Source organism: Lithobates pipiens, unplaced genomic scaffold (genome assembly GCF_037356315.1).
Source record: "Lithobates pipiens isolate NorthernLeopardFrog02 unplaced genomic scaffold, aLitPip1_a1.2 Scaffold_24, whole genome shotgun sequence".
NCBI lineage: Eukaryota > Metazoa > Chordata > Amphibia > Anura > Ranidae > Lithobates > Lithobates pipiens.
The window spans coordinates 10,940,301-10,962,221 of NW_027507786.1; the positions used below are offsets into that span (position 1 = coordinate 10,940,301).

At 45.5% G+C, this 21,921-nt stretch overlaps 1 protein-coding gene across 1 annotated transcript in view; it reads right to left on the bottom strand.

The window, feature by feature from the left end:
• Positions 1-20,550, bottom strand: part of CSRP3 (cysteine and glycine rich protein 3) — a 30,760-nt gene extending 10,210 nt beyond the window's left edge. The window contains exons 1-3 of the mRNA XM_077453606.1: positions 20,388-20,550; positions 5,108-5,236; positions 484-652 (exon numbers count right to left, since the gene is read on the bottom strand). Coding sequence (XP_077309732.1) covers positions 484-652; positions 5,108-5,219 — 281 coding nt within the window. The 5' untranslated portion in view covers positions 5,220-5,236; positions 20,388-20,550. The remainder of the gene's footprint in view (positions 1-483; positions 653-5,107; positions 5,237-20,387) is intronic.
• Between the last annotated feature and the right edge of the window lie 1,371 nt (positions 20,551-21,921).

A 21,921-nucleotide genomic window follows, 5' to 3' on the forward strand; every position in this document is an offset into this window, starting at 1 on the left:
TGGGCAAAGACCATTTTGTGTGTTTGGATGTACTTATAATTTTTTACAAATAATGTAAATAGCAAAGTGCAACCAATCAGAATTAGTTTTATTCAAACTCAACCAGAAGTGATGAATTATGATTGGCTGCTGTCAGCCCCAAGTACTAATCTATGCCCAGTTGTATTGAATAATCCTGTGTATTTTTAGGAAAAGATTACTTGATAACATTTATTTGGCAGTTTTATCTTCAGACGGTTGGAGGATGACTGGGGCACCAAACCTCTATTTTCTTTTTTTATGGAATCCCACATCCCAATGACACTTGGAACACCAGACATACCGTGGTGCAACCAGCATACACACAGAAATCCTTGGCTGCATTCCAATCTCCAAAGCCCTGACGAAGCTCTCTAAATCCCACGAAACCCGTTGGGAGTTTTTTTTGTTTTTTTTTCAAAGCCTAGACAGGTGTTACATTATTGGTTAAAATATCATACTCACTCAGCCACTTCGATGCCAAATCTCTCTCCGGTATCGGTGCTCAGGCAGCCAGCTCCTTGCCCGTACCCGTATCCCTTGGGGCCGTACTTCCGACCGTAGCAGGATTTGCAGTATATCTCAGACTCATGCGCTGCCACTGTGGTGCTGTCCAGGGCTTTCCTGCATACCACTGCAAAACAAGACGTCGGGTTATACGGGGGCTACTGATGCTGGAGGGAAGAGCTCTAGACAAACATAACTCCCCCCCCCACCCCCGCTCCCTGAAAACTAGGTGCGTATTCATTCAACTGTACATAAATCCAAATTCTATTTTCCATTATGTCACACTGTATACAATATTGTTATAATGTATGCAAAGCTAAAAAACTTTTTGGGTTTAGCTATAGATTAGGAAAGCTTCCTATTGAACTAGTTATTACATTTGGTGTGTTCTGTCCCACTTGCATGTATTTTTCTATTTGTATTGAACAGCATCATATTATTATGATTGTTCGGTAGTGTGCTGACATCTAGTGGAGGTTTTGGCCCACTACAATTTGTTTACTATTTATAGAACAAGGACATTTTTGATGGGATTTTATTGGCGCCAAACAATAAGAGAGGTTTATAGTATAAAACTTATTTGCATTTTATTGGTACGTCATTAAAATCTAAATGTTAAAATATAACAACTGTAATTTTCGTGGTCAAAAAAGTGGTATATTTTCATAAAGAGTTGGTAGCCATTTGACACATTCCCCAACATGTTTCGCCATTCAAGGCTTCTTCAGGGGGTTAGCGAACAGCTGCTGCTCTGCATACTCCATCAGAAAACAAAATATTCAATGAATGAAATAGTACATTATACATATAACATATATTCGTGGTGCAGTTCTTTACACATACAATACGTAAATCATTATTCACCCTGTCCAGCCAACCCATCAGTGGCGGCTGGAGCTCAAAATAATTTTTTTGGAGGGGGGAGGAGGGGACAGAAAGGCAGCAATCCCCTCATCGTGGGATGGACAGGAAGGCGGCGATCTCCCCCAGTCCTAAAACTCCATGTCCAATCGGGGCTCAGGATCAGCTTCCTGATTGGCCAGGAGGAGAGTCAGGAAGACAATATCAATTTGTAATTCGCTGTTGTCACACAACTGGGGGGTTTGGGGCACAGTACTCTGTGCCCGAGCCCATCCTTTTTTAAAGCCAATTAGAACTGTAGAGATGTAGATTAGGGGGGCTGGGCACATGGACTAGGGGGGGCGCTAATCCCATGCTTACCCAATCTGCATGGAGTGGCTGGACAGGGTGAAGAATGATATTTTGTTTTCTGATGTAGTATGCAGAGTAGTAACCATTTGCTAAGCCCCTGAAGAAGCCGGGAATGTGTAATATGGTACCACTCTTTATTGATTACACCACTTTGTTGACCATGACCAGGGTGGATAAAAATCGATGATTTAAAGAAAAAAAAAATCTAATTTTTTTTAGATTTTTATCAAATTTATTTTAATAAAATGCTTTTGGAGCAAAAATCAACAAAAGATATTTTTCTATTTAAGATACAGTAATCATTTAGTTTATTCAGCATGGAAGGGAGCTTAGTTATGTAGCACGAGTCTGTATATTCTGCAATATTTACATTTTTGGTAAACTCATTCAATGAATCCAAGCTCCGCAAGCTGAGATAACATGCACTGCATTGATGCATTCACACAATGTCACAGTAACCATGAGATAAAGCAAAGCTCAGGAATAGTCCTTTATCCCATTGTTTTGCAAACCTATGTACACTACAAACTGTATGATTGAATCAGTTCAGATAGCGCTGTTTTGCTATGCTGACAGCTTATTATTCTAAATAGGAAACCTTCATTTTGTTTGCAAATATTAAAGATTCTAACTACCAGCAAGAATAAGTCCTTACATTTAAAGAGCACCTGTCATGTCAGATCCATTATGGCAGCGCCTGTTAGTGGGCATCCACTCACCGCCTGCCGCAACGTCCCCCCACCTTGTTGTGTCACTGCCGCATCACCAGCCGTCCCATTAAAGTGAATGGGACTGTTGGCGAGTCAACAGCTGGTCAGAGGAGGAGCCAAAAGTGAGTCGGAGGAGGAGCCAACAGCGGGTCAGAGGAGGAGCCAACAGCGGGTCAGAGGAGGAGCCAACAGCAGGTCAGAGGAGGAGCCAACAGGGGGTTCAGAGGAGGAGCCAACAGCGGGTCAGAGGAGGAGCCAACAGCGTGTCAGAGGAGGAGCCAACAGTGGGTCGGAGGAGGAGCCAAAATCGGGTCAGAGGAGGAGCCAAAATCGAAAAGTCAAAAAAAATTCATTTGACACACCGCTGTGCAAATACTGCGTGACATAAAAACTACAACGGAATAGAGAAAGAGACGGCGCCCTCTAAGTGCAGCAATAAAGTTGCTAAAATTTATTAAAAATTGTTAAAAAAACACTCACATTAAATTAGTGGTGTACAGGCACATCAGGGAGTGTTTTTTAACCATTTTTAATAAATTTTAGCAACTTTATTGCTGCACTTAGAGGGCGCCGTCTCTTTCTCTATTCCATTGTTTCCTAGAGCTACTTCTTGCTTTAAGACTGGCAGCCCTTTAAGGTACAGCCTGTACTGCTGATCCTCCTTATGGACCACTTTGATGATCTACAAAGACCCTGAACTTCTCTTCGAGGATACTGGTGTGTGGATATACCCAAAACTCACACAAAAATCGATATACTTTGGCTATATAAAGACGACCAATACATACAATCTTTATATTAACATTTTGTGATCATATTACAATATATTTTTTGGGATCCCCAGCGAGCGCCATAATACCCTCTTCTGCTGTGCTACCATAAAAACTACAACGCCCACCATTTTATTCTCTGGGGCCTCTGCTTAAAAAATGTTTGAGGGGGTTATACATAATTTTCTAGTAAAAAAAAGTGCAGGTTTTTACATGTATGACAGAAGTGTCAGAATTGGCCTGGGGGGGGGGGGTCAAGTCCTTGATGATAGGTGTAAGCAGTCCCAGGACAGGTTCTTCTAGTGCCCAGGGCAAGGATGCAGAAACACGCCCCCCCCCCCTCCTTAGAATGGGTTTACTGGTGTCCACTCTTTGTCCTCCTTGCTCCACTGTGCCCAGGACAGCTGACCCTCTTGCCCACTCCCTTGTCCCAGCCCTGGGTGTAAGCTGACATTCTCAGCTCCGGTTCCATAAGCCGGTCTGATAAGTTTACTTATCCTGGACAGGTCTTCTCTGTAGATAAATGCGTCTCTAATATCTTGCCATTATTTTTGTCCCAAGCGGTACTTGTGACTCATCGGCTGTCGCAACCTCGCCATTTTTCTCACCCTGGAACACGACGTACGGAAACTCTGATGGATAAAGGGCGGCTATTCCTGGAATACTTTAGGCGGCTTGCTGGACAGATGGAGTGAAAGACCATTGCAGTGGTATTGTGCAGATATCCCAGAGACTCTAAATATTGTAATATCACCCAAGCAGCCCTGCTACGAGAGATACGGGGCTGAAAGCCAAGACTGCCAAGAGAACGTAAAATATACAGTACATGTAGATTTTTATCATAAGGCTCAGCTCAGGTCCCACAGGAGGGATGTGATCAAAGGATGGGACTTTTGTAATTGAATCAAATGCAGACATGTGTAAAATGGCCACTAGATGGAGCACTCAGTGACTCATTGCTATCACTCTGCTTTCCTTGTAAAACGAAAGTTAATTGGCTACTAATTTGCCTACAGATAATAAATGACATATTCATACAAAATATTGTGCATACAGCTACCACATGGAAACAAAGCAAGCAGGGATGATTTAATTTAAAAATCCCCAAAAGTTTTAATAAGGTTTGTAAAAAAAAAAAAAAAAATTAAAAGATTGTAAAGTATATGTGACTCCTTGCCTTGTAAAACAACCCATTCAATTTGAAAGTGGAAATGAAAGGCAAAACAAAAAAAAAATAATAATAATAAACACCCCCCACCTTTTTTTTTTTTATAAGAGCCTTTAACATTTTTTTTCAAGCACTTTTGTGTTTGTGAAAAGGAAAATTATTTCCATTATAATTTCAATGGATGCTTTCACACTGGGGTGGTGCGCTGGCAGTGCTGTGAAAAAAAAAAATCCTGCATGCAGCATCTTTAGAGCACCTCAAAAACGCACCTCTACATTGAAATGAATGAGAAACGCCTGAAAAGCACTTCAAAAAACGCCCCACAGCGTTTTTGGTGCACCTAAAAGCACTGTGTTTTACTGACGGTGTTGAAGCCGGCCTAAGTGATCACATTCCCTCTGTTCTCAACTGCATAAGGAGCTCAGAGAGCTGGGGGAGCAGAAACAGCAGCACACTGATCTTCCCAGTGAATGGCTGTGCAGGGGGGCATGTCAGCAGGAGTTTGATCACCGGAGGAGAGCTGGGGAACTGACCACGCTGTGATCTTCTGTGGCCAGTTTTGATAGGAAAGCAGAGGGACTGGCAGAAACATGTGTGATTTAACATTACAATTACATGATGCAACAGGCACATATCAGGAATATAAAATGTTGGGGTTACATAATCTTTAAGGATTGAATTTGCACTTGCAACAAGGGGTGATGTGTATTTTCTGCACTTACTGCAGATGAAACACGTCTTGTGGAAGCTTCTGCTGTTACATTGTATCTCTTCAGCGTGGTAAACCGTCTTGCCACAAGCTCCGCACTTGGCACCTCCACCCAAGTTTGGCATTGTTCAAAAATTAGAGTCTGGAAAAAAAAAAAAGAGTAAATGGAGTATTGTTACAGTAGATATAAAGACAGTTACTAAAATAACATATATTCCCAAAGACCTTCAAAAGCTGCTTTCATTTTTTTATTTTATTTTAAATCAGCAACTTTTATTAAAATAATCCCGGATGATCCTGCCCTGGGGGTCCTTGTTCAGGTACTTCCTGTTATAGGGTGACAGCACTCTGTCCCTATCCCCTGTTTTCACTTTTCTTGTGTTGTCACACTCTCCCACGTTCTCCTCATGGAGTCACATTGTGACCATGCTGACACACATTACACAGACGTGACCCAATGGTTTCCTTCCTTCCTCTTTTTTTCTCTCTCTCCACTCTCTTTCTCCGTTTCTCTCTCAGTCCAATCCAATTAAGCTTTATTGGCAGAAGCAAATACATTTTATCATTGCCAAACATGCTGACACACATTACACATCATTTCCCTTTCCCCTTTCCTTCCTTCCCTACTTCCTTCCCTTCCTTTCCTTTCCCTCCTTCCCTCCCTTCTTTCCATCCTTCCTTCCCTTCTTACTTCCCTTCCTTTCCCTCCTTTCTTTCCATCCTTCCTTCCCTTCTTACTTCTCTTCCTTTGCTTTCCCTTTTTGTCTCCCTTCTTTCTATCCTTCTTTCCTTCTATCATTCCTTCCCTTCCCTTCTATCCTTCCTTCCTTTCCTTCCCTTCTTACTTACTTACTTACTCTTCCTTTCCTTTCCCTCTTTTCCTCCCTTATTTCCATCCTTCCTTCCTTTCTATCCTTCCCTCCCTTCTTTCCATCCTTCCTTCCATTCTATCCTTCCTTCCATCCCTTTCCATTCCCTCTTTCGCTCCCTTCTTTACATCCTTCCTTCCCTTTTATCCTTCCCTTCTTCATTCCCTTCCTTTCCTTTCCCTCCTCCCTCCCTTCTTTCCATCCTTCCTTCCCTTCTATACTTCCTTCTCTTCTTACTTCCCTTTCTTTCCTTTCCCTGTTTCCCTCCCTTCTTTATATCATTCCTTCCCTTCTTACTTCTCTTCCTTTGCTTTCCCTCTTTGTCTCCCTTCTTTCCATCCTTCCTTCCCTTCTATCCTTCTTTCCCTTCTATCATTCCTTCCCTTCCTTTCCTTTCCCTCTTTCCCTCCCTTCCCTTCTATCTTTCCTTCCCCTCTTTCCCTTCCTTCTTTCCATCTTTCCTTTCCTTCTATCCTTCCCTCCCTTCTTTCCATCCTTCCTTTCCTTCTATCCTTCCTTCCCTTCCTTTCCCTCTTTGGCTCCCTTCTTTACATCCTTCCTTCCCTTTTATCCTTCCCTTCTTACTTCCCTTCCTTTCCATCCTTCCTTCCCTTCTACCCTTCCTTTTTTTCTATCCTCCCTTACATTCTTACTTCCCTTCCTTTCCACCCTTCCTTCCCTTCTACCCTCCCTTCCCTTCTTACTTCCCTTCCTTTCCACCCTTCCTTCCCTTCTACCCTTCCTTCCCTTCTATCCTCCCTTCCCTTCTTACTTCCCTTCCTTTACTTTCCACCCTTCCTTCCCTTCTACCCTTCCTTCCCTTCTATCCTCCCTTCCCTTCCTTTACTTTCCATCCTTCCTTCCTTCAAATGACAAACACAAAGATAGAAAAAAAAGCAGTGTGGATGATTTCCTGCTGGCTGCACAGTGGACATCTTTTTACTTCCAGGGACACTTTCCCGCTGAGCAGATGCAATAAGATTTTTTTTTTATTCATTTTTTGTTGTTGTTGTTGTAGCTTTTTTTTTTTTATTATTAATTTTTTTCCTCAGTCTGTGTAATTTTAGCTGTTTCTTTTTACTTCCACATCACAGTTTTCTGTATTAAATGTTAGAAGTGGAGCAGGGCAATGTGATATGAGAGGAAAACAATTAAACTGTGGAATTTGATACACTAATTTAATCCCTATTAATATAAAAATGTTGTTACATTTTAAAATTTGTCAATACTGTGGTAACATAGAAACTGAATTAGAATCTGTAAAAAGCGGCGGTGCCATTTTTTGGGCTCCGGGGAAGAGATACTTTTTGGTGCAGAGGACCCGGAGGCAGGAGGGGTAAGTATTAAAACACGGCATGGGTCCAAAGGCTGATGTTTTTTCACCTTCTTGCATTCTATGCATGCAGGTGAAAAGCCTTTGATGTGTAGCTCCTCCTGCAGCCCCCCCCCCCCCTTCTAATATTTACCCAAGCCATAGCGGGACTGAGCCATGCACTGTGTGTCCCATAGACACGGAGAGCCGGCTCGGGAGCGAGCGTGCACCAGTGCCCCTGGAGCAAGCAGATAGCTTAGGGGGCAGTTGGTAAGGGGAGGGGCCAGAAGCACCAGCAAGGGACCAGAAAGGAGGAGGAGGATTGGGGGCTGCTGTGTGTAAAACTATTACACAGAGCAATTAAGTTACAAGGAGGGTTAATGTAAGAGTTAAGCCTGCCATACACTAGTAGAATTTTGTAAAAAAAAATAGATTGTCAGAACATTTGTTTTATTATTATAATTTATCTATTATTTATTAGAGAAAAAATATTTCTTGACCAAATGGAATTCTAACTGTGAATGCGATGTTTCGTTCAGGAAAAATTGTATATATGGTAATGAAATACATATGAGATTACATTCAAATAGCAGGTCTGGGTGAATTAAGTCGATGATGGCAAGAAAAAAAAAAAATCTGACACCATTTTTTTTCAGAATTTTTACACAAATATTTAAACACAAATCTAAGCTTTGGCATTAGTTGTATGGTTACACGGAGGATTTGTGATTACATGGATGATCAGGGTTGGGGTTAGTATGCAGGTTGCAGGAAAGTCACTGTGAGGGTTAAAGGGAGGGTTAGGATTGGGGTCACAGGGAGTTAACACTAGGCTTGGGGCTAAAGGGTAGGTTTGTATTAAGATTATATGAAGTTAAAGCTGGGTGTATAGGAAGGGTTAGTGTTGAGGTAACAGGGAGGGTTAATTTTAGGATTGAGTTTAGAGGGAAGGTTAGTATTATGATCACATAAAGGGTTAGGGTTGGGATTATAGAGTAGGTTAGTGTTGAGGTTACAGGGACGTTTTTATGTTAGGGTTAGTGTTGGGGTGAAAGGGAGGGTTAGGGTTGGTTTTACAAGGAGGTTTAGTGTTGGGGTTGAGATTACAAGGAGGGTTAAGAGCTAGAGGGAGGGTTATTATGATTACAGGAAGGCTTGCGGATGATGCTAAGCTAAGCAGGGCAATAACTTCTCTGCAGGATGTGGAAACCTTGCAAGAAGATCTGAACAAATTAATGGGGTGGCAACTACATTGCAAATTAAGTTTAATGTAGAAACATTTAAAATAATGTATTTGGGTGGCAAAACTATGAATGCAATTTATACACTGGGGGGAGAACCTCTGGGGGGATCTAGGATGGAAAAGGACCCGGGGGTCCTAGTAGATGATAGGATCAGCAATGGAATGCAATGCCAACAAAGCAAACAGAATATTGGCATTAAAAAGGGGATCAACTCCAAGATAAAACGATAATTCTCCCGCTCTACAAGACTCTGGTCTGGCCGCACCTGGAGTATGCTGTCCAGTTCTAGGCACCAGTCCTCAGGAAGGATGTGCTGGAAATGGAGCGAAGTACAAAGAAGGGCAACAAAGCTAATAAAGGGTCTGGAGGATATTAGTTATGAGGAAAGGTTGTGAGCACTGAACTTATTCTCTCTGGAGAAGAGACGCTGGAGAGGGGATATGATTTCTATATGCAAATACCGTACTGGTGACTAGTGATGGACGAACTTCCGACGGGACGTTTCGCGAAAGCGAAATGCGAACGGACCCAAACGTTCGCGAAACCGAACGTTCGCCGCGGGCCCCATTGACTTCAATGGGAGGCGAACTTTGCAAACCTTCATGTCGAATTTGCGGCCACGTGGTAATTATTAGGGGGTAAAACGTAGTCCCACCATCTGGACAATGACATAATACATGTATGAGGTGAATTTGGGATCGATAACTACAAGCATTTTTATTTTATTTGGGAAATTGTTCTAACAATTCAGGACTATGGAGCTAATGAAGGCAATGGAGGAGAGGGAAGGTCAGGGACCAGGGTAGGCAAAGAAGAGGGTGCAGGAGATGATCACCAGCAGCGTGACATACCGGAATGACACATGCACCGTGATAGAGGCATCTGACAGCAGCACCGTAATACAGAGCACTGACAGCAGCACCGTGACATACAGCGCTGACAGCAGCACCGTGACATACAGCGCTGACAGCAGCACCGTGACATACAGCGCTGACAGCAGCACCGTGACATACAGCGCTGACAGCAGCACCGTGACATACAGCGCTGACAGCAGCACCGTGACATACAGCGCTGACAGCAGCACCGTGACATACAGCACTGACAGCAGCACCGTAAGCAGCCCCAGGAGGAAGTCAGCACAGCACAGGGATGGTGTGATCCCCTCATAATAAGAACCCCCAGGAGGAAGTCAGCACAGCACAGGGATAGTGTGATCCCTTCATAATAAGAACCCCCAGGAGGAAGTCAGCACAGCACAGGGATATCATAAGCAGCCCCAGTAGAAATATGACACCGCTCAACCTCTTCAAAGAGGAGGGTAGGGGCATATAGTACGGTGTGCTTTTTTGGGTCAAGGAAGTGAGCCAAATGAATTAAGAAGGTCTGTGTGCTTGATTAAAAAAATAGTTTATAGACATATACATGGTCTACTGGTCACATGTGTTGAATTCCTCCGAGATCCATGCCTCATTCATTTTTAGAAATGTGAGGTAGTTAACACTGTCGTGAGCTAGGCGAGTACGCTTATCGGTCACAATCCCCCCTGCTGCGCTGAACGTCCTTTCGGACAGGACACTGGATGAGGGGCAAGCCAACAGTTCGATTGCAAATTGGGCAAGCTCTGGCCAGAGGTCAAGCCTGCCCACCCAGTAGTCTAGGGGTTCATCACTCCTCAGAGCGTCCACATCGGCCGTTAACCCAATGTAGTCGGACACCTGACGGTCTAGGCGTTCCCTGATGCTGGATCCGGATGACACCTGTCGATGGGTCGGCTGAAAGAATGACCTCATATCCGAAGTCACCAACACATCTTCAAACCGGCCTCTTCTTGCAGGCGCTGTTGGATTGGTACCCGCAAATCCTTCTCTGGGAGTGGGAATTGCTCCTCTGCCAGCGCACGCAAAAGCAGAATGCAGCATTTCTCGAAGCAAGGCCTGGAAGTGCTGCATTCTGACAGCCCTCTGCGACGGCGGTAACATTTCCGCCATTTTGTGTTTGTACCGGGGGTCTAAGTACGTTGCCACCCAGTACTGGTCCTTGACCCTCATGCTTTTTATACGGGGGTCCCTATTAAAACACTGGAGCATGAAGGCCCCCATTTGCACTAAAGTGGAAGCGGTGTGGTGGCCTGGCTCCTGCTCATCATCCAGGATAATGTCGTCCTCTTCATTCTCCTCTCCCCATCCTCGCACAACAGGGATCCCAGAAAGGTTTAAAGCATGCTCTTCTTGCTCCTGCTCATCCGCCCCGGCACCATCCTCCTCTAACTCCTCATCAGACTCCTGTTGTTGACTTGTCTCAGATAGAGTAGCCCCCCCTGGGAATTCATCCAGCATTGCGACTTCCTCATCTTCCCGCTCCTGCTCCTCCACAGCCTGATCAATGACACGACGCAATGCACGCTCCAGAAAGAAGGCATAAGGTACCATGTCACTGATGGCGCCATGGCTGCGACTGACCAGTTTGGTGATCTCCTCAAATGGCCGCAGAAGTCTGCATGTGTCGCGCATGAGCAGCCACTGGCGCGGTGAAAAAAAACCCAGCTCCCCAGAACCGTTTCTTTCGCAGAGTTCATACAGGTAGACGTTAACTGCACGTTTCTGCTGGAGCCGCCTATCAAGCATATAGAAGGTTGAGTTCCATCGCGTCGGGCAATCGCAAATAAGACGTCTGACCGGCAGATGGTGTCGCCGCTGAATGTCAGCAAGGCGAGCCATGGCCGTGTAAGATCTTCTGAAATGGGCCGAGATTTTCCTTGCCTGCCGCAAGATGTCCTGGACCCCAGGGTATTTGACAAGGAATCGCTGCACGACCAAGTTTAAGACGTGTGCCATGCACGGCACGTGCGTGATTTTGCCCTGTTTCAATGCGCTAAGCAGATTGGCACCGTTGTCACACACCACTTTACCAACTGTCAAATTGAGCGGTGTTAGCCACTCATCTGCCTGTGAACGCAAAGCTGAAAGGAGTGCCGGGCCAGTGTGGCTCTTTGCTTCCAGGCACAACAGACGCAGCACGGCATGGCAACGTCTCACCTGGCATGTGGAATAGGTTCTGGGGAGCTTGGGCGGTGCAGCGGAAGAGACGCTAGCAGCGGAAAAGGAGGAGGCAGCTGAGGAGGAGAGGGAGGAGGATGGAGTAGGAGGAGGAGAAGAAGAGTCAGGCCTGCATGCAATCCGTGGCGGTAAAACCAAATCTACACGGGTGCCACGGGTTACATGCTTGACGGCCGTCAGAAGGTTCACCCAGTGGGCAGTAAAAGTGATATACCTTCCCTGCCCGTGTTTGCTAGACCACGTGTCTGTGGTCAGATGTATCTTGGCACCGACACTGTGTGCCAGAGATACATTCACTTGCCGCTGAACATGGCCATATAGCTCTGGGATGCCCTTCTCTGAGAAATACTTCCTTCCTGGGACCTTCCATTGTGGTGTTCCAATGGCCACAAATTTGCGAAAGGCCTCCGAGTCCACCAGTTTATATGGCAGTAGTTGGCGGGCTATGAGTTCTGACAAGCCAGCCGCCAACCGTTGGGCAAGAGGGTTATCCGGCGTCATCATTTTTTTACGCTCAAACATTAGGCCCACGGAAGCCTGCCTTTTTGCAGAAAAATGTGAGCTTGGCGTGATGGAAGGTGGAGTGGAGGACAATTGTGAGGAGAGAGGAGAAGGAGAAGTAGAAGACGAGGCTGGACGGTGAGAGCCTGCAGTGTGGCTTTGTGTGTTCCGTTGCTCCCACTGGGCTCGGTGATGGCTGCTCATGTGCCTTCTTAAGGCGGTCGTCCCTAGGTGAGTATTGGGCTTACCGCGACTAACGCGTTGACTGCAAAGATTGCAGATGGCAACGCTATTGTCAGCAGCGGACACGTTAAAAAAAGCCCACACTGCGGAGCCATGTGCCGGTGTCCTGGGAGCGCCAGATGTGACCGTACATGGTCGATGACTCGCTCCTGATACATTTGCAGTCTGCTTTGTCCCTCCTGTGCAATGTAAGTTATTCCTGCTTCTCCTCCCTATCTGCTGGTCCATATCTCCCTCTGAACTCCCCTCCTCTTCCTCTCTTGTGGGCACCCACGTGACATCACTAGACACGTCATCATCAACGTCACCTTCCCCACCGCTATAAGTAGAGATCTCGGAGTAGGCAGCAACACCGGGGACCAACCTCCTCCTTGGGCTGATCTGGGTACTGTCGTCAGACTGCTGAGTAGCGCTTGTTGCTACCTCCTCTTCCTGATCCAATACCAAGAGTGGCTGCGCATCAGAAATGTCCTCTTGATATGGATCGGAAAATAATTCCAGTGACTCAAGCGGAAGGTATGTGGTGGTGGTGGTGGTGGTCGTGTTGTTGGTGGTAGTGTCTTTGGGGGTGCACATAGCAGAGAGTGAAGAAGAGGGTGCAGATCGAGAGGATGAGGAGGGTGCAGAAGAGTAAGGCTGAGCGAGCCACTCAACCAAGTCTGGTGCATCCTTTAAAGTAATTGAACGCACCTTCTGCAACTTCCCACTTTGGCTCAAGCCTGTTGCTCCTGCCCTACCCCTACCACCCCTGCGGAAGGGCCTGCCTCTTCCTCTGCCTGTCATTTTTTAAATGACCCTGTGACAAAACTCTTAGTCCCTATACCGATGAAGGACTGCTGCAGTATAGGGCAGCAGTCAGCAGTGGTGCACGTCAACCCTATCTATTGTGGACCGATAGCGGTCCTTACAGAACAGCAGACTGTACCGCACTCAAGCCTATGTACCGTAGCACCCTATACCAAGTTACCAGTCCTTATAAGAACTTTTGTGGACCAAGCAGGTTGTGTATTAGTGTTTAGCAGACTGTACGTCAGTCCCTATACCGCTGAAGGACTGCTGCAGTATAGGGCAGCGGTCAGCAGTGGTGCACGTCAACCCTATCTATTGTGGACCGATAGCGGTCCTTACAGAACAGCAGACTGTACCGCACTCAAGCCTATGTACCGTAGCACCCTATACCAAGTTACCAGTCCTTATAAGAACTTTTGTGGAACAAGCAGGTTGTGTGTTAGTGATTAGCAGACTGTACGTCAGTCCCTATACCGCTGAAGGACTGCTGCAGTATAGGGCAGCGGTCAGCAGTGGTGCACGTCAACCCTATCTATTGTGGACCGATAGCGGTCCTTACAGAACAGCAGACTGTACCGCACTCAAGCCTATGTACCGTAGCACCCTATACCAAGTTACCAGTCCTTATAAGAACTTTTGTGGACCAAGCAGGTTGTGTATTAGTGTTTAGCAGACTGTACGTCAGTCCCTATACCGCTGAAGGACTGCTGCAGTATAGGGCAGCGGTCAGCAGTGGTGCACGTCAACCCTATCTATTGTGGACCGATAGCGGTCCTTACAGAACAGCAGACTGTACCGCACTCAAGCCTATGTACCGTAGCACCCTATACCAAGTTACCAGTCCTTATAAGAACTTTTGTGGAACAAGCAGGTTGTGTGTTAGTGATTAGCAGACTGTACGTCAGTCCCTATACCGCTGAAGGACTGCTGCAGTATAGGGCAGCGGTCAGCAGTGGTGCACGTCAACCCTATCTATTGTGGACCGATAGCGGTCCTTACAGAACAGCAGACTGTACCGCACTCAAGCCTATGTACCGTAGCACCCTATACCAAGTTACCAGTCCTTATAAGAACTTTTGTGGAACAAGCAGGTTGTGTGTTAGTGATTAGCAGACTGTACGTCAGTCCCTATACCGCTGAAGGACTGCTGCAGTATAGGTGAGCGGTCAGCAGTGGTGCACGTCAACCCTATCTATTGTGGACCTATAGCGGTCCTTACAGAACAGCAGACTGTACCGCACTCAAGCCTATGTACCGTAGCACCCTATACCAAGTTACCAGTCCTTATAAGAACTTTTGTGGAACAAGCAGGTTGTGTGTTAGTGATTAGCAGACTGTACGTCAGTCCCTATACCGCTGAAGGACTGCTGCAGTATAGGGCAGCGGTCAGCAGTGGTGCACGTCAACCCTATCTATTGTGGACCGATAGCGGTCCTTACAGAACAGCAGACTGTACCGCACTCAAGCCTATGTACCGTAGCACCCTATACCAAGTTACCAGTCCTTATAAGAACTTTTGTGGACCAAGCAGGTTGTGTATTAGTGTTTAGCAGACTGTACGTCAGTCCCTATACCGCTGAAGGACTGCTGCAGTATAGGGCAGCGGTCAGCAGTGGTGCACGTCAACCCTATCTATTGTGGACCGATAGCGGTCCTTACAGAACAGCAGACTGTACCGCACTCAAGCCTATGTACCGTAGCACCCTATACCAAGTTACCAGTCCTTATAAGAACTTTTGTGGAACAAGCAGGTTGTGTGTTAGTGATTAGCAGACTGTACGTCAGTCCCTATACCGCTGAAGGACTGCTGCAGTATAGGGCAGCGGTCAGCAGTGGTGCACGTCAACCCTATCTATTGTGGACCGATAGCGGTCCTTACAGAACAGCAGACTGTACCGCACTCAAGCCTATGTACCGTAGCACCCTATACCAAGTTACCAGTCCTTATAAGAACTTTTGTGGAACAAGCAGGTTGTGTGTTAGTGATTAGCAGACTGTACGTCAGTCCCTATACCGCTGAAGGACTGCTGCAGTATAGGTGAGCGGTCAGCAGTGGTGCACGTCAACCCTATCTATTGTGGACCTATAGCGGTCCTTACAGAACAGCAGACTGTACCGCACTCAAGCCTATGTACCGTAGCACCCTATACCAAGTTACCAGTCCTTATAAGAACTTTTGTGGACCAAGCAGGTTGTGTATTAGTGTTTAGCAGACTGTACGTCAGTCCCTATACCGCTGAAGGACTGCTGCAGTATAGGGCAGCGGTCAGCAGTGGTGCACGTCAACCCTATCTATTGTGGACCGATAGCGGTCCTTACAGAACAGCAGACTGTACCGCACTCAAGCCTATGTACCGTAGCACCCTATACCAAGTTACCAGTCCTTATAAGAACTTTTGTGGACCAAGCAGGTTGTGTATTAGTGTTTAGCAGACTGTACGTCAGTCCCTATACCGCTGAAGGACTGCTGCAGTATAGGGCAGCGGTCAGCAGTGGTGCACGTCAACCCTATCTATTGTGGACCGATAGCGGTCCTTACAGAACAGCAGACTGTACCGCACTCAAGCCTATGTACCGTAGCACCCTATACCAAGTTACCAGTCCTTATAAGAACTTTTGTGGACCAAGCAGGTTGTGTATTAGTGTTTAGCAGACTGTACGTCAGTCCCTATACCGCTGAAGGACTGCTGCAGTATAGGGCAGCGGTCAGCAGTGGTGCACGTCAACCCTATCTATTGTGGACCGATAGCGGTCCTTACAGAACAGCAGACTGTACCGCACTCAAGCCTATGTACCGTAGCACCCTATACCAAGTTACCAGTCCTTATAAGAACTTTTGTGGAACAAGCAGGTTGTGTGTTAGTGATTAGCAGACTGTACGTCAGTCCCTATACCGCTGAAGGACTGCTGCAGTATAGGGCAGCGGTCAGCAGTGGTGCACGTCAACCCTATCTATTGTGGACCGATAGCGGTCCTTACAGAACAGCAGACTGTACCGCACTCAAGCCTATGTACCGTAGCACCCTATACCAAGTTACCAGTCCTTATAAGAACTTTTGTGGAACAAGTGAGTTGTGAATGTTTAGCAGACTGCAGCAGAAGGGCAGCAGTCAAGTATAATATCCTTTCTATATTTGGAAGAAAGAATATTATACATGTACAAGCCTATTACTGTACCACTGATACCAGTCCTGAAAAGAACCTTTGTGGAACTAATAATAACAGCAAGTCTTTAAAATTACCCTCACTGCCTGACAACACTGCTTCCTTCCTGTCCCTATACAAATTGGCAAAAAAAGAGAACGATTAGTGGTTACTGGAACAGCTCTTTTGTGGACCTTGATAGTAACAGCTAATGATGATGATGATGATGATGAAAGACTAATCTGGCTGTCCCTGTAGCATACACCGTCCTTTCCCTTTCTCTAAACTAACAAAAGACACTCAGGCTGCTGCAAGAATCAGCAGCACAGCAAACCTATCAACACCTAACACCTATACCAGTCCTGAAAAGAACTTTTGTGTACCAAATAGCTAGTGGTTTATCTCTCCCTACTCCACACAGGAACCTGTCCCTATCGTAACAGAAGAAAGAATGTAAAATGGCCACCGGATCGGGTGTATTTATAGGTTAGGGGGAATGTCCAAGTGTCCATGTGCTGTCATGTCTCAATTGGCTGTCCTGTATCACATGATAAACGTGTCACCAAAGGTTAAAGTTCTTGTATACATTAAACACGTAAGTCCGCCGCGGCGAACGACGGAAAAAGGCGTTCGAACGTGCGGACCGCGAATGTCGGAAATTCGCCGCGAAACGACCGCCGGGCGAAACGTTCGTCCATCACTACTGGTGACCCCACAATAGGGATAAAACTTTTTCAGGGAAGGGAGTTTAATAAGACACGTGGCCACTCATTAAAATTAGAAGAAAAGATTTTTAACCTTAAACTACGTAGAGGGTTCTTTACTGTAAGAGTGGTAAGGATGTGAAATTCCCTTCCACAGGTGGTGGTCTCAGCGGGGGGGGGGGGGGCATCAATAGTTCCAAAAAACTATTAGATAAGCACCTGAATGACCACAACATACAGGGATATACAATGTAATACTGACATATAATTACACACATGGGTTGGACTTGATGGATTTGTGTCTTTTTTCAACCTCACCTACTATGTAACTATGTAAGGCTAAAGCCCCATACACACTATCAGATTATCTGCTGAGTTTTTCCTTCAGATTTACCAAAACCATATAATATGAGGACAAACCTTAGGAGTTGCAATGTGTATGCAATCAGGCAGGCCCTTCTACTACATGATTTTGGTAAATCTAAAGGAAAATCTCAGCAGATAATCTGATAGTGTGTATGGGACTTTAGGGTAATAAGGAAGGTTAGTATTGTGCTTACAGGATGGGTTAGTGTTGAGGTTACAGGGAGGGTTAGTGTTGAGGTTGAGGTTACAGGGAGGGTTAATACTTTGATTATAGGAAGGGTTAGGGTTGGGGTTACAGGGAGGGTCAGTGTTGTTGAGGTTGCGGGGAGGGCTAATGAGCGTTATAATGATATGTATTCTTATGCCGCGTACACAGGACCGGACTTTTCGACAGCAAAGGTCAGACGGAACGAATCCATCAGACAATTCGATCGTGTGTGGGCTCCATCGGACCCTTGCTGTCCAAAAATCTGACGGACTTTAGAAATGGAACATGTTTAAAATTTTTCCGCCGGACCCAGTTCCTATCGAGAAATCCATTCGTTTGTGTGCTGGTCCGACGGACAAAAATCGACGCTAGGGCAGCTATTGGCTCCTGGCTATGAACTTCCTTCTTCTAGTCCGGTCGTACGTCATCACGTTCGAAACCGTCTGACTTTGGTGTGATTGTGTGTGGCCAAGTCCCTTCATTCGAAAAGTCCTTTGGAACTCCGCCGAAAGTCCGTCGGGAAGACCGTCGGACCTAGTCCATCGAAAAGTCCGGTTGTGTGTACGCGGCATTAGGGTTGGGGATAATTGAAGGACTAGTATTATGATCACAGGAGAGTTAGGGTTGGGGTTATAGGGAAGGTTAGTGTAAGGATTAGTGTTGGGATTACAGAGAGAGGTAACATTGGGGTTCATCTTACAATGAGGGTTAATGTTGGGGTAGTAGGAATATTCAATTTTAGGGTTGGGACTAGAGGAAGGGTTATGGTTGGGGCTATAGAGTATTTTTGAGGGTACAAAGATAGTTAGTGTTGGGGATAATTGAAGGACTAGTATGATAACAGGAGAGATAGGGTTGTGGTTATAGGGAAGGTTAGTGTAAGGATTAGTATTGGGATTACAGAGAGAGGTAACATTGGGGTTCAGCTTACAATGAGGGTTAATGTTGGGGTAGTAAGAATATTCAATCTTAGGGTTGGGACTAGAGGAAGGGTTACGGTTGGGGTTATAGATTATTTTTGAGGGTACAAAGATAGTTAGTGTTGGGGATAATTGAAGGACTAGTATGATAACAGGAGAGTTAGGGTTGGGGTCATAGGGAAGGTTAGTGTAAGGATTAGTATTGGGATTACAGAGAGAGGTAACATTGGGGTTCAGCTTACAATGAGGGTTAATGTTGGGGTAGTAGGAATATTCAATCTTAGGGTTGGGACTAGAGGAAGGGTTACGGTTGGGGTTATTGATTATTTTTGAGGGTACAAAGATAGTTAGTGTTGGGGATAATTGAAGGACTAGTATGATAACAGAAGAGTTGGGGTTATAGGGAAGGTTAGTGTAAGGATTAGTATTGGGATTAAAGAGAGAGGTAACATTAGGGTTCAGTTTTCAATGAGGGTCAATGTTGGGGTAGTAGGAATATTCGATCTAATGCCGCGTACACACGAGCGGACTGTATGGCGTACTCAGTCCGTCGAAACACATTTCAGCGGACAATCCGCTCGTGTGTGGGCTTCAGCGGACTTTTTCAGCGTGCAGTCCGGCGTACTAAGTATTTCGGTTTTTTCGAAATTCTGTCCGTCGTACTTTGGTTTCAGCGGACAGTACGGTCGTCAGTAGGCTAGTTCGACGGACTAAGAATGGCGCATGCCCAGAAAGGATTTACGCGGCGGAAGGGTGCTTTGCTGTGTCTTGGACTTCCTATTTCTAGTCCCGTCGTACGTGCTGTACACGTCATCGCGCAAGCTTTCGACGGACTGTTTGTGCATCCGTGTGTGGTCAAGTCCGTTCAGTGGAAAGTACGACGGACTGTCCGTCGGATTGTATGACGAACTAAGTATGCCATACAGTCCGCTCGTGTGTACGCGGCATTAGGGTTGGGACTAGAGGAAGGGTTACGGTTGGAGTTATAGATTATTTTTGAGGGTACAAAGATAGTTAGTGTTGGGGATAATTGAAGGACTAGTATGATAACAGAAGAGTTGGGGTTATAGGGAAGGTTAGTGTAAGGATTAGTATTGGGATTAAAGAGAGAGGTAACATTGGGGTTCAGCTTACAATGAGGGTCAATGTTGGGGTAGTAGGAATATTCAATCTTAGGGTTGGGACTAGAGGAAGGGTTACGGTTGGGGTTATAGATTATTTTTGAGGGTACAAAGATAGTTAGTGTTGGGGATAATTGAAGGACTAGTATTATGATAACAGGAGAGTTAGGGTTGGGGTTATAGTGAAGGTTAGTGTAAGGGTTAGTATTAGGGTTACAGGGAGAGTTAATGTTGGGGGTTCAGCTGGGATCAGTTAGGGTTGGGGTTATAATGAAGGTTAGTGTAAGGGTTAGTATTAAGGTTACAGGGAGAGTTAATGGTGGGGGTTCAGCTGGGATCACAATGAGGGTTAGTGTTGGGGTTATAGGGATATTCAGTCTTAGAGTTGGGACTAGAGGAAGCTCAGAGTTGGGGTTATGGAGAAGGTTAATGTTGGAGATACAAAGAGAGCTAGTATTAGGGTTAATGTTGGGGCTCAGCTTACAGAAAGGGTTAATGTTGGGGTTAGTATTGGTGTAACGGGGAGAGTTAATGTTGTGTTGGGGATTTAATGTTGAGGTTACAGAGAAATTTAGTGTGATCCAGCACTAATCTTTCAGACAATAAATCCTAATGCACCGACTGCAGCATCTTTAAGATGAGCACCGCAGATGACATCAGAAATCTGTGGGATTTCGCGTCTCGTCGGTATCAAAAATCGGCATCTTCTCCAGGTGCAAAAAAAAAAAACTTCCAAGAACAAATCACAAAGAACTTGTCCCAGTCCTGAGAATGGTGGGCGGTGGTACTTGTTTAGCCTTGGTAAGGGGGACTCACCTGTCCTGCGGAGCGCTTCTCTGGTGGCGTCTCAGGGAGTGTAAGGTCTGTCCCCACTCCGGGACCCTTTAAATTCCCCAGAAAGATCTTTCCCTGGGTGATGATTGATGCTGAGGAACATCTCTGAAATCAGACGGCTGAAAATAGCTCCTGAGCAGTCCCTGGACTTTTTCCTAATACCACGATAGGGATGGATAACAATGTGTTCTGGAATTCCACTCAGGATCACAGCTTTCCAGTCTGCATCTCATATTACTCAGACCAAACCGCACAGGAAATCCCTCCAGCGAGGAAAGAGTTAATATTATCCTGAAAAAACGCAGCTGTTTTGGGCATTCAGCGGAATGTAGAATGTATAAAATTCTTTAAAGCTAAAGTTTAATCTGCTTATATTTTTCCTTCCCTGGTTCCTCCCTCCTCATCAACGTGGTAATGAAAATGTGAACCAATTTCCAACCAACTTCAATGCCGGGCACTTTCACCCCTTTCCTGCCCAGGCCAATTTTCAGCTTTCAGCGCTGTCACACTTTGAATGACAACTGCGCGGTAATGCTACACTGTACCCATATGACAGTTTTATAATTTATATTAGACAGATAGAGCTTTCTTTTGGTGCTATTTAATCAGAACTGGGGTTTTTTTTTCTTGCTAAACAAACAAAAAAAGGCCCAAGATGTTGGAATTTTTTTTTTAGTTTCTGTTATACAATTTTGCAAATAAGTAATTTTTCTTCTTCATTGATGGAGCGGCACTGGTGGGAATTGATGGGGTTGCACTGGTGGGAATTGATGGGGTTGCACTGGTAATCAGGGCACAGATTATCAGTACCCCGATTATCAGTGTAAACAACGTACTGATAGCTTTGCCGGTTATCGGCTTTCCTTTTATTTTCAGACACAGCGTGTGAGGAAAGGAATGCCCATAACCAGCAATTCTATTTACATGTAATCAGCTGCGATTGGACACAGTTGATCCCTTGGTAAAGGGCCGCCATGATTGGCCCTTTACCGTGATCTGTTGTGTCTGAAGGACACAGCGGTCACAGAGCATGCCCAATGCATGCCCCAGGAGGAGGGGTTCTGGGAGGACATCCATGGATGCCCTCCCAGAACCCGAAGGACCGTGCTGTAGCCATCTTTCGGCAATAGCACAGTGGGGAAGTGGTAAAAGAAACCTTTCCATTTTAATTACATACCTTATTTTAGACTCAGTGTTGTGGTAACCGTGTCTCTGTATTTCTCTATGTAATGCTGGACGGTGTGGGAGGGGCAGGAAGGTGGCTGTGCTTCGCTTCCTGAAAACATCACAGCACCCTGCCTCAGTACTTCTCTCAAGAACCCTCAGCCCTGATGCAAGTTGTTGGGTGGCCCTTGGGAGGAGTTATGCAAACACTGAAATGCGTAGATGGCGTTGGAAGAACAACAGCAAGTAGCTTTCTATACTGTGAACTAATATATATATATATATATATATATATATATATATCTATATCTATATCTATATATAAAATGTATTATACCTGTCTATACCAGCA